At 39.9% G+C, this 13,013-nt stretch overlaps 1 protein-coding gene across 4 annotated transcripts in view; it reads left to right on the top strand.

The window, feature by feature from the left end:
- The window catches only part of HERC1 (HECT and RLD domain containing E3 ubiquitin protein ligase family member 1), a 215,740-nt gene that overhangs the window by 187,092 nt on the left and 15,635 nt on the right, over nucleotides 1-13,013 (top strand). For all 4 annotated transcript variants that reach the window (XM_027123253.1, XM_027123252.1, XM_027123251.1 and 1 more), the window contains 7 exons: nucleotides 6,292-6,357; nucleotides 6,532-6,657; nucleotides 7,523-7,661; nucleotides 8,705-8,886; nucleotides 9,692-9,847; nucleotides 10,550-10,672; nucleotides 11,760-11,862. In XM_027123253.1, the coding sequence (XP_026979054.1) occupies nucleotides 6,292-6,357; nucleotides 6,532-6,657; nucleotides 7,523-7,661; nucleotides 8,705-8,886; nucleotides 9,692-9,847; nucleotides 10,550-10,672; nucleotides 11,760-11,862 (895 nt within the window). The remainder of the gene's footprint in view (nucleotides 1-6,291; nucleotides 6,358-6,531; nucleotides 6,658-7,522; nucleotides 7,662-8,704; nucleotides 8,887-9,691; nucleotides 9,848-10,549; nucleotides 10,673-11,759; nucleotides 11,863-13,013) is intronic.

Raw genomic sequence — 13,013 nt, 5'->3', positions numbered from 1 at the left:
GCTTTGGGTAGTAGAGTCATTTTCACAATGTTGATTCTTCCAATCCAAGAACATGGTATATCTCTCCATCTGTTGGTATCATCTTTAATTTCTTTCATCAGTGTCTTGTAGTTTTCTACATACAGGTCTTTTTTTCTCCTTAGGTAGGTTTATTCCTAGGTATTTTATTCTTTTTGTTGCAGTGGTAAAATGGGAGTGTTTCCTTAATTTCTCTTTCAGATTTTTCATCATTGGTGTATAGGAATGCAAGAGATATCTTTGCATTACTTCTGTATCCTGCTACCTTACCAAATTCATTGATTAGCTCTAGTAGTTTTCTGATCACATCTTTAGGATCCTCTGTGTATAGTATCATGTCATCTTCAAACAGTGAGTTTTACTTCTTTTCCAATTTGAATTCCTTTTATTTCTTTTTCTTCTCTGATTGCTGTGGCTAAAACTTCCAAAACTATGTTGAATAAGAGTGGTGAGAGTGGGCAACCTTGTCTTGTTCCTGGTCTTAGAGGAAAGGTTTCAGTTTTTCACCATTGAGAACAATGTTGGCTGTGGGTTTGTCATATATGGCCTTTATTATGTTGAGGTAGGTTCCCTCTGTGCCTACTTTCTGGAGAGTTTTTATCATAAATGGGTGTTGAATTTTGTCGAAAGCTTTTTCAGCATCTGTTGAGATTATCATATGGTTTTTATCCTTCAGTTTGTTAATATGGTGTATCACATTGATTGATTTGCATATATTGAAGAATCCGTGCATTCCTGGATACACCCCACTTGATCATGGTGTATGATTAATGTGCTGTTGGATTCTGTTTTCTAGTAGTTTGTTGAGGATTTTTGCATGTATGTTCATCAGTGATATTGGCCTGTAGTTTTATTTTTTTTGTGGTATCTTTGACTTTTTTTGATATCAGGGTGATGGTGACCTTGTAGAATGAGTTTGGGAGTGTTCCTCCCTCTGCTGTATTTTGGAAGAGTTTGAGAAGGATAGGTGTTAGCTCTTCTCTAAATGTTTGATAGAATTTGCCTGTGAAGCCATCTGGTCCTGGACTTTTGTTTGTTGGAAGATTTTTAATCACAGTTTCAATTTCAGTGCTTGTGATTGGTCTGTTTATATTTTCTGTTTCTTCCTGGTTCAGCCTTGGAAGGTTGTGCTTTTACAGGAATTTGTCCATTTCTTCCAGGTTGTCCATTTTATTGGCATATAGTTGCTTTTAGTAATCTCTCATGGTCCTTTGTATTTTTGCAGAAGTTGTTACTTCTCCTTTTTCATTTCTAATTCTATTGATTTGAGTCTTCTCCCTTTTTTCTTGATGAGTCTGGCTAATGTTTTTTCAATTTTGCTTATCTTCTCAAAGAACCAGCTTTTAGTTTTATTGATCTTTGCTATTGTTTCCTTCATTTCTGATCTGATCTTTATGATTTCTTTCCTTCTGCTAACTTTGGCGGGTTTTTTGTCCTTCTTTCTCTAATTGCTTTAGGTGTAAGGTTAGGGTTTTTTGGGGTTTTTTTGTTTTTAACATCTTTATTGGAGTATAATTGCTTTACAATGGTGTGTTAGTTTCTGCTTCATAACAAAGTGAATCAGCTGTACGTAGGTTAGGTTGTTTATTTGAGATTTTTCTTGTTTCTTGAGGTAGGATTGTAGTGCTATAAATTTCCCCTTAGAACTGCTTTTGCTGCATCCCATAGGTGTTGGGCCATCGTGTCTTCGTTGTCATTTGTCTCTAGGTATTTTTTGATTTCCTCTTCGATTGCTTCAGTGATCTCTTGGTTATTTAGCAGCATATTGTTTAGCCTCCATGTGTTTGTATTTTTTTACAGTTTTTTTCCTGTAATTGCTATCTAGTCTTGTAGTGTTGTGGTTGGAAAAGACATTTGATATGATTTCATTTTTCCTTCAATTTACCAAGGCTTGATTTGTGACCCAAGATATGATCTACCCTGGAGAATGTTCCATGAGCACTTGAGAAGAACAGTATTCTGTTGTTTTTGGATGGAATGCCCTATAAGTATCAATTAAGTCCATCTTGTTGAATGTGTCATTTAAAGCTTGTGTTTCCTTATTTATATTCATTTTGGACGATCTGTCCATTGGTGAAATGGGATGTTAAAGTCCCCTACTACTATTGTGTTACACTCGATTTCCTCTTTTATGTCTGTTACCATTTGCCTTGTGTATTGAGCTGCTCCTATGTTGGGTGCATAAATATTTACAATTGTTATACCTTCTTCTTGGATTGATCCTTTGATCCTTATGTAGTGTCCTTCTTTGTCTCTTCTCATAGTCTTTATTTTAAAGTCTATTTTGTCTGATATGAGAATTGCTACTCCAACTTTCATTTGATTTCCATTTGCATGGAATATCTTTTTCCATCCCCTCCCTTTCAGTCTGTATGTGTCCCTAGGTCTGAAGTGGGTCTCTTGTAGACAGCATATATATGGGTCTTATTTTGTATCCATTCAGTCAGTCTATGTCTTTTGTTTGGAGCATTTAATCCATTTACATTTAAGGTAGTTATCGATATGTATGTTCCTATTACCATTTTCTTAATTGTTTTGGGTTTGTTATTGTAAGTCTTCTCCTTCTCTTGTGTTTCCTGCCTAGTGACATTCCTTTAGCCTTTGCTGTAGAGCTGATTTGGTGGTGCTGAATTCTCTTAGCCTTTGCTTGTCTGTAACGGTTTTAATTTTTCTGTTGAATCTGAATGAGCTCCTTGCTGGGTAGAGGAATCTTGGTTGTAGGTTTTTCCCTTTCATCACTTTAAATATGTCTTGCCACTCCTTTCTGGCTTGCAGAGTTTCTGCTGAAAGATCAGCTGTTAACCTTATGGGGATTCCCTTGTATGTTAATTGTTGGTTTTCCCTTGCGGCTTTTACTATTTTTTCTTTGAATTTCATTTTTGTTGGTTTGATTAATTTGTGTCTTGGCATGTTTCTCCTTGGATTTATCCTGTGTGGGACTCACTGCGCTTCCTGGATTTGATTGACTATTTCCTTTCTCATGTTGGGGAAATTTTCAACTATAATCTGTTCAAATATTTTCTCAGACCCTTTCTTTTTCTCTTCTTCTTTTGGGACCCCTATAATTCAAATGTTGGTGTGTTTAATGTGGTCCCAGAGGTCTCTGAGGCTGTCCTCAATTATTTTCATTCTTTTTTCTTTATTCTGCTCTGCGGTAGTTATTTCCACTCTTTTATCTTCCAGGTCACTTATCCGTTCTTCTGCCTCAGTTATTCTGCTATTGATTCCTTCTATAGAATTTTTAATTTCATTTATTGTGTTGTTCATCATTGTTTGTTTGCTGTTTAGGTCTTCTAGGCTTCCTTGTTAAATGTTTCTTGCATTTTGTCTATTCTATTTCCAAGATTTTGGATCATCTTTACTATCATTACTCTGAATTCTTTTTCTGGTAGACTGCCTATTTCCTCCTCATTTGTTAGGTCTGGTGGGTTTTTACCTTGCTCTTTCATCTGCTGCATTTTTCTCTGTCTTCTCTTTTTGTGTAACTTACTGTGTTTGGAGTCTCCTTTTTGCAGACTGCAGGGTCGTATTTCCCGTTGTTTTTGGTGTCTGCCCCCAGTGGGTGAGGTTGGTTCAGTGGCTTGTGTAGGCTTCCTGGTGGATGGACCTGGTGCCTGTGTTCTGGTGGGTGGGGCTGGATCTTGTCTTTCTGTTGGGCAGGGCCACGTCCAGTAGTGTGTTTTGGTGTGTCTGTGAACTCAGTATGATTTTAGGCAGTGTCTCTGCTAATGGGTGGGCTTGTGTTCCTGTCTTGCTAGTTGTTTGGCATGGGGAGTCCAGCACTGGAACTTCCTGGCTGTTAGGTGGAGCTGGGTCTTAGCGTTGAGCTGGAGATCTCTGGGAGAGCTCTCACTGATTGATATTACACAGGGCCAGGAGGTCTCTGGTGGTCCAGTGTCCTGAACTCAGCTTTCCCACCAGAGAGACTCAGGCCTGACACCAGGCTGGAGCACTAAGACCCTGTCAGCCACACGGATCAAAAGCAAAGGGAGAAAAAGAAAAAATAATAGTAATACTAATTTTTTTTAATTATTAAAATAAAAATAATTAAAAAAAGAAGAGAGCAACCAAACCAATAAACAAATCCACCAATGATAACAAGCACTGAAAACTGTACTAAGATAAACATAAAAATCAGAATCCAGTCTGTCGCAGACAGCAAACCCCAAGTCTACAGTTGCTCCCAAAGTGCACCACCTAAATTTTGGGATGATTCGTTGTCTATTCAGGTATTCTCCAGATGCAGGGTACATCAAGTTGATTGTGGAGATTTAATCCGCTGCTCCTGAGGCTGCCAGGAGAAATTTCCCTTTCTCCTCTTTGTTCGCACAGCTCCTGGGGTTCAGTTTTGGTTTTGGCCCCGCCTCTGCATGTAGGTTGCCTGAGGGCATCTGTTCCCACCCAGACAGGAGGGGCTTAAAGCAGCAGCTGATTAGCCCGCTCTTCCTCATGCAGGCTGGGGGGAGGGAGGGGTACAGTAGTTATAATTGGAATGTGGGGCGAGCCTGCAGCAGCAGAGGCCAGCATAATATTGCAACAGCCTGAGGTATGCCATGTGTTCTCCCAGAGAAGTTGTCCCTGGATCACAGGACCCTGGCAGTGGCGGGCTGCCCAGGTTCCCGGCATGGGAGGTGTGACCTGTGCTTGCACACAGGTTTCTTTGTGGCTGCAGCAGCAGCGTTAGCATTTCATGCCCGTCTCAGGTCCGAGCTGATAGCCACGGCTCGCACCCATCTCTGGAGCTCATTTAGGTGGTGCTTCTGTGGGCAGACAGGGAAGGAATCCCCTCTCCTCGCACACCCCGAAACAATGGTCTCTTGCCTCTTCAGCAGCTGCAGACTTTTTCCCGGACTCCCTCCCGGGTAGCTGTGGCACACTAGCCCCCTTCAAGCTGTGTTCACGCAGCCAACCCCAGTCCTCTCCCTGGGTTCTGACCTCCGAAGCCTGAAGCCCGAGCCTCAGCTCCCAGTCCCCGCCCGCCCCAGCGGGTGAACAGAGAAGCCTCTCGGGCTGGTGAGTGCTGGTCAGCACCGATCCTCTGTGCGGGAATCTCTCCGCTTTGACCTCTGCACCCCTGTTGCTGCGCTGTCCTCCGTGACTCTGAAGTTTCCCCCTTGCCCACACCCCTGCCCCGTCTCCGCTAGTGAAGGGGCTTCCTAGTGTGTGGAAACTTTTCCTCCTTCACAGCTCCCCAAGCTGCAGGTTCCATCCCTATTTTTCTGTCTCTGTTTTTTCTTTTGCCCTACCCAGGTATGTGGGGAGTTTCTTGCCTTTTGGGAAGTTTGAGGTCTTCTGCCAGCATTCAGTAGGTGTTCTGTAGGAGTTGTTCCACATGTAGATGTATTTTTGATGTATTTGTGGGGAGGAAGGTGATCTCCACATCTTACTCCTCTGCCATCTTGAAGGTCCCCCAGTATATATATATTTATAAATATTTTTTAGCATCTTTTCCTGGTCATCTTTTTAGATTTATTCCAATTATAGATTCTAATTTATTTGGCACTTCAATAATGTTTAAGAGAACATTTTAGTTGTCATTTCTTTCTGATTGTATTTGAAAGCGTCTAGATACAGAAACTGTGATGGAGATAAAATGCCGGGGTAGATAGTGCAGGCCAGCACTTGATCTAACAACCCCTTTACCTAGTTAAGATTTATATAAACAAACATTTGAATATATAAATAAAGATACAGTATAAAAGAGACATGTGAATTGAAGGAAATTATCTAAATATAGAATATTTTAATTAGGAAGTATCCTTCTGAGCCCATTTGCCTCAAATATGTCATTTGTAGATGAGGAAGCTGCAGCCTAGAAAGGTGACCTGCCCACAGCCATACAACGAGATCACGGGGGTGGTGGCTCCTGCAGATGACCTTGTACCTATGGGTGCTCAGAAATGGTTAGCTTTGAATCTCCAATGTGTTCGTGATAGTTGATAATGCACGTGTTTATAGTAAAGGGAATATTAAAAATCAAGTGTGGCATGATTGTGAAACTGCTCTTAAATTCTCATAATATTACCAAATTCTTTAAGACTCAGTTGTTAAGAACAGATAAATCATTCGCAAAAAGATTTTCTCAAAACGTGGCCTGGGAGAAGGGAGGGCTGCATTCTGGTCTTCATGCTGCTTGTAACTGACCATGTGATCTTGGGCTTCTCCTTTCCTATTTAAAAATAAGTGATCATTTTTAAGGCCTCCTAAAAAAAAAACCCAAAAAACATAAATATTGATTAAGCAAAATTGACCCTGGTGTTTGCTGTCTTTCAGGATAACAGTAAATGGATTAATGGCATGGATGAACAAATTATGTCTTGGGCAACTTCCAGACCTGAGGTCAGTAAAGATAAAGATAACTGTATGGTGGTTCTTAGTAAATCTTCTGGTTGCAAATGCTTGTGTGTTCGTGTCCTGGTGTCCCCCATAGAGGCTGGTACACACTTAGTACCTAGTACATGCTTGTTTGAATGAATTAATGAATCAAATTTTGACTTGATTGTGGTTTTCTAGGACTGGCACCTGGGAGGTAAATGTGATGTCTACCTGTGGGGTGCTGGCAGGCATGGACAGCTGGCAGAAGCTGGAAGAAATGTAATGGTACCTGCAGCAGCTCCCTCATTCTCACAGGCCCAACAGGTAACTAACAGGGTAAAGAAATGTAGAAGAAACTTGGGAACTGACAATTCTGATTCCCTTGCTGGCAGTAACTTACTGTAGGATAAAGTTTGTCCATTGCATAGTCTATTGTGAGGAATCACCAAAGAAAGTCATGATATATAGCTTGTATATAGCTTCTAAATAAAAGTTTTTTAGAGTTTTTATCAGACTTAGGTTTTGTTAATAAGTTTCTAAATTTTTCTTGTTTTCACGTATCATGAATTAACATCATGATGCATTATGCCTGCCCAGCATATATTTATAGAAGTTAAGATATTGGTAATTATTAATTCTCTCTTTGGGTGCCATAAACTTACTGGGATCTTTAACCAGATTTCATTGACACTCCTCCCCTCGTCTAATAATTACTATATTTCTAAACCCTTCTTGAGGCCACTGCTTTCTCTTCCATTCTTCTCTACCTCGGTAAGCCCCAGGATACACTATTCTTTCATGTGTATATCCCCTGCAATTTCTGCTTCTTGTGGCCTCCAGCCAGTCTTTACTATTTTCCCATCAGCCTCTCCTCTTACTTCTTTTATCTATTTTGTTGTTAATGTTATTATTTAAACTCTGCACAGTTGGCTGAAAGCCCTGTAGATAACATGTTTCTAAAGTATCTTAAATCATCAGATGAGCCTCATACATCTCTTGGTTAAGTAAGAGGTTTTATAATAATCAAGGGCTTATAGGAACCCCGTTGTTATGTCAACCCTTCCCCTTTAATGAAAGGATAAAAGAACCGATAAAGGTATCCTAAATATACATGGAATCATTTTAAATGTTTGCATGATAAAGCTATATAATAAAAGATAATATATTTAATTATGTGTTTTTATACTAGGTTATATGTGGTCAGAATTGTACCTTTGTCATACAGGCCAATGGCACAGTGTTGGCTTGTGGGGAAGGAAGTTATGGCAGATTAGGACAAGGAAATTCAGATGACCTTCATGTGCTGACAGTTATTTCAGCCTTACAAGGTAAAATTATCCTCAGTTAAAAGCTGATCGGAAACTATGGCCTATCTGTAGGAATGTTTGCTTATTATGTTAGAACTCATCTCAAACCTTTGCTAGATAAAGTCATGTAGGGTTTTCACTTATATTTAGATTCTCATTTAGGGATGTACAACCTTAATTTTCCATATTTTGAGCTGTATTATTTTGCAAGTTACTTATCATAGCCATGCTAGAATTGCTGTGTTAATACACACTGAAGATTGTAAACAAATTCTTTAAAATTGCAAAACTGTAATTAGGCAACTATTAATAGCAGTAGTAATCATGCATGTACTTCATTAACGTTAAAAATCAATTTATACGGAAATGTGCCTATGTACTAAAGACTTTAAAGGGCATCCCCATCAGAGTGCTCTGTGACTTGGAGAAAGAAAACCTCTGGAAAAACCACTGCACGGACCCCCGGCTTGTTCCTAAAGTTAACTTTTACTGACTCTGAAGCCTACAAAGAGAGCAAATTGAGTTTTTTAAGTAAAAGCATACACGTAACATGAGTTCAGAACAAATTCTTGAGTAGCTCTAAGTTCTCTTCCTTCAGATCTTTGTGTGAAGTGCACAACACTAGGGATGGGAGGGCTTGGTTCCTGTTCGGTTCTGTTAGATCCTGCCTCGGGTACTTTGCACAAGCTACTAAACCTCTTTGTGACTCAGTTTCCCCAGTTGTAAAAGTGGTGATGATAATATCTGCCTCATAGGATCTGTGTGAAAATAGAAAATGAGCGATCCATGTAAAGCATTTATAGGAGTGGCTAGAACATAATCTTTAGTGACTATAACTGCTCCTATCACCTTTCTCCTCTTCCTTGTCATCATCATTTTATGTGACTGCTCCCAATTTTCTAGGTTATGGCTGCAAATCTGATTTAAAATTAAAGACATTGTTTATATTTCTGAAGTACTGTTGTGGTATTTTTTGATTCTGTGAGATTACTCTGTAGCAGCTTCAAGTAAAGAGGGGACTTTTAACATTCAGCAACTCTTGTTGGGTTTCTGCTCTGTTCCAGGCTTTGTGGTGACCCAGCTGGTGACTTCCTGTGGTTCTGATGGACACTCAATGGCCCTGACTGAAAGTGGTGAGGTCTTTAGCTGGGGAGATGGTGATTATGGCAAACTCGGCCATGGGAACAGCGACAGGCAGCGGCGGCCCAGGCAGATTGAGGCCTTACAGGGAGAAGAAGTGGTGCAGGTCGGACAGAATATGGATAAGTTTATCTTTTTTTTTTTTTTAATGTTTATTTATTTATTTATTTGGCTGCGCTGGGTCTTAGTTGTGGCATGCGGGACATAGTTGCGCCTGGATAGGTTTATCTTTGAATGTAAACATACTAGGTGTTGAGTTCTCAAGTTTAGGTAATGAAAAACAGTAGTAAAAATTTATTACCCCATCATAAAAGATCCAGTGTTTTTGGTGGTTCAGAGTCATTCTTGAGTGTCTCAGGAGTTTGAATGGGCTTTGGTGTTAGAATGGACTCCTTTTTCCTGAGCCAGCTGGTTGACCCAGGCCAGGGTGCTTCAGGTCCTTGGAAGAAGTGGGGTTTAACTCCTGCCCCACAGTTCTTGATATAGTGTTAAATGGAAAGCTTTGCTTTCAACCTATCATTATCGTTACAAAGGTTGAGTTCATATACATTTTCTGGAAAATCAATTTGTGATCTAAAATAATATTGTAAAGTTACATAGCACCTTACAGTTTACAAAGAATTTCCCTATTCATTAACTCATATAGTCTAGGTCATCCCTGCGTAGCTGAAGAGTAGCAACACTGCCAAGGTATGCTGTTTAGCTTGGTCTTCCTGAGGATTTTGAGGTAGATCAGACTTGGGGGAGCAGGAGGGCCACTTGGGTGGATAGGACATACTGGTCTTGAAGATCCTGAGTTTTCAGTGAAGTTTACTTAAAGATTATTACTGTATTAATAACCAAAAAGGACTGATTTCTTTCTTAGTATGCCCTCTTGTTAAAATTTTTGTTCTTGTTTGTTCTATTCGTAGATGTCTTGTGGCTTCAAACATTCAGCAGTGGTAACATCAGATGGCAAACTGTTTACCTTTGGGAATGGTGACTACGGTCGTCTGGGTCTTGGAAACACTTCGAACAAAAAGCTTCCAGAGAGAGTAACTGCACTGGAGGGGTATCAGATTGGACAGGCATGGAATAAATCAATAATACGTTCTATATGATCATAGTTTCTTGTTTCCCCTATGTGCACTTAGACATTGTCCTTTCAGGAAAACTAGAATCACCACTCGTACTTAACCTGATGTACATTTTGTTTGGCCTAATTGATAAACAAATGGAAGTCTTAATTCAGGATGTGAATATTTTTAAATCCTCTTCATAATACCACTTGATATGAAAGCTTTAAGCAACATAGTAACTCCTCTTCAGTATCCTGGAAGTAGATGGCTGAACTGCAGCGTCATTGGTAGCTGCTGCTCTTAAGTAATAATTGTTCCTGACCTGTACATTTTGAGACTCTCTCTTAACAAGAAGATGAGATAAAATATTTTTATCTTTTACTATTTTTATCTTTTATCATTCCTTAGACTGTCTCTGGTGTGAATGAGTATTTTTTAATCATATGTACTTTTTCCTATCTTTTGTGCTCTCTGATTCAGAGTTAGCCACAGATATTTGAAGGATTTTACTTTGAAAAAGGTTGTTTTTTGTTTGTGGACATTAGGAATTTTTTTCTTCATGACACATTTTGGTTAACACATGTAAGGCCCTGAAACCAATAAAAATTCTTGGAAACACAGCCAGGTTTTTCACTGAAGTCAAGACAGAGTGTCCCAGAAATGGGTGTTTTAGGTATTGTGATTTGCCTTACCACCCTGTTATTTCTCCAGGTGGCTTGTGGCTTAAACCATACTTTGGCAGTGTCAGCAGATGGCTCCATGGTGTGGGCTTTTGGAGATGGGGACTATGGAAAACTAGGCTTAGGAAATTCCACTGCAAAATCTTCACCTCAGGTCAGTATTGGCTTTAATCTAGAGATTCAGACAACATGGTTTTCTTCTATGTCAGTACCTCTTCTTAGCTGGAAGTAATTTACCTTTAACATTTTTGGTAATTCATAATGAAATTTAGAAGCTTCTTTTGCTTATTCTTAAATTTCCAGCATTCCAGATCTTATTTTAATTAAGTAATTTAAAATAATTAAAATAAGTAATTAATAAGCATTAATTACTAAACTGGATATAAAAATGCTGCAAGGACAAGCATCTGTCTTTGTCATGAGCTGAGTAGTGTAGGACTACCTCCCATGTAGAGAAGAAATAAGTATAAACATATCTCTGGGGTGTCTTATGGAGGGAACCATGAACAATGTTTTGTAACTCTCTGCTTGTGACTGCCATTTCAGCATATTATTACCACTGAATTATACAGGTATGTGCATTTAAAAAGTAATAGGAAATCCAAGTCCATAAACAAATGATTTAGAGGCCTTATTCACATTATAGAAGGTTTCTTGGCTCTTCAGAAGACCTCCTGTGCAATCCTTTTTATGTGGATTTTTCTAACACGTTTAACAAGCAGCATGATTTACAAGTATTCAATTTATATTCAACTCCAGATTCACTATCGTATATAGTCTGTGACATCTTGATAGCTAGACTGGTGAATATTCAGCTAGGGATACAAAAAGGAAGGAAATCCTCTCTGGAGAACATATAAAGCAGTTATTGTCACCTCTGAAAGCAGAAAAAATCTAACTGGGAGCAGCCCACGGCTTTACATGGTCTTATGATGTTCTTTAAACAGCCATAGAATTCTCTTTGGTTTCTATTGCCCAGAGGAATGTTTCCACTTCACATGGGGTCCTGGGGATTTTAGTTAAACGTCCCCTACCCCCTATAATATTCGCCCAAATTCAGGTAGTTTGCAGAGCAGTATGAGAAAATAACATTTAGGAGTGTGGATATGGCTGAAAACAAGTAAGTGACTATTAGTATTTTTATTGGAAGATAATCCTTGAGTTTATACATGCCAGTAGGCAAATTTGAGTGTTTTATATTTTCCTTTTTAAATTATGTGCCTTACGCTTTTATTTTGCAGAAAGTTGATGTCCTTTGTGGAATTGGAATAAAAAAGGTTGCGTGTGGAACTCAGTTTTCTGTTGCATTGACCAAAGATGGTCATGTGTATACCTTTGGTCAAGGTAGGGCATTTTCCAGGCATTAATTATATTGCTTATTTTGTGCACACATGTATTACAGAAACATTTGCCTTCCAGCTGTATAGAAAGTGCTTAAACTGAGTCATTTTTCATTCTGGGTGATGATTGGCCACACAACCTTCATTCACTAGCTACTTTTCTGCTCCACTTTCATGCTATTTGTTGTAAGGACAAACTCTTCTCCCCATTGATGGCCCCTCGTGCCAGAGCCTTCATTCTTGCCAGAAGAGTTCCTGGCAAAGCCCTTCCCTTCCTCCTCTCTGCTGCCTCTGCCATGCTACCACAAACACTGCCTTGACCACCAGAGCTCCTCGGGATCCTGCCTCACTTCCCAGCCCTTGCAGGGACTGGGGATCCAGGTCTTAGGAATTCACAGGCATTTGGGATTCAGATCTTGAGTAAGTTCAAAATCTACGCATCCACAGTGGGATTGCCTGGCAATATATTCAGCTTTGTAAACGGAACTTCTTTTCAAGTTGTAGTGACCGAAGAATGTGTGAGGAAGAGGGGGGAAGAAGTGAGCTGTGATTGAAGTTTCTAGTCTTGGAAGAACGTGGACGCTGCTGAGGCCGGGGAAGTTGGTTCTGGTGAAAGAGATAAGGAGCTTAGTTTTAGTCATATTGAACTGGGGCCATATACTCTAGACTACATGTATGGAGAAGTCTAGCAAGTTACGGGGGATTTGGATCTGGAACTCCAGGGAGATTGTTTATGGAGATGTAGGTTTGCATAATTCCTAATGGTGTAGTTAAAGCCATATTAATAAGCTCTAAGAAACCCAGGGAGAGAATATGGCATGAAAAAAGTGGAGGGTAAAACTCTAGGGAATGTGAGTAAAGGGCAGGTGAACATGGGAGAACTGGCTTTGAAGGGAGTGGAGAGAGAGGTAGTTGGGGAGCCAGGACAGTGCAGAGTCTCTGAGGGGCAGAAGGAGCTGAGGCCACATTATCAGAAGGTAAAGTGGAGCTCCATGGGCTAGAGCTGGAGAAGAGGCTGCTGCAGTGTAGGCAGTTAGGAGCTATTCATGGCTTTTGAGAGTACAGTTTCAGTGCAGTGGTGAGAATGCAAGTTAGGCTGCAGAAGGTGGCCAAGCCAAACAGGCCTACAGCATGTGAAGCACCAGGGACTGGCCT

Source organism: Aethalodelphis obliquidens, unplaced genomic scaffold (assembly GCF_003676395.1).
Source record: "Aethalodelphis obliquidens isolate GAN/ISIS:26980383/991018 unplaced genomic scaffold, ASM367639v1 scaffold26, whole genome shotgun sequence".
In the NCBI taxonomy this organism is placed as follows: Eukaryota; Metazoa; Chordata; class Mammalia; order Artiodactyla; family Delphinidae; genus Aethalodelphis; species Aethalodelphis obliquidens.
This window is presented reverse-complemented; position numbering and strand designations above follow the sequence as displayed.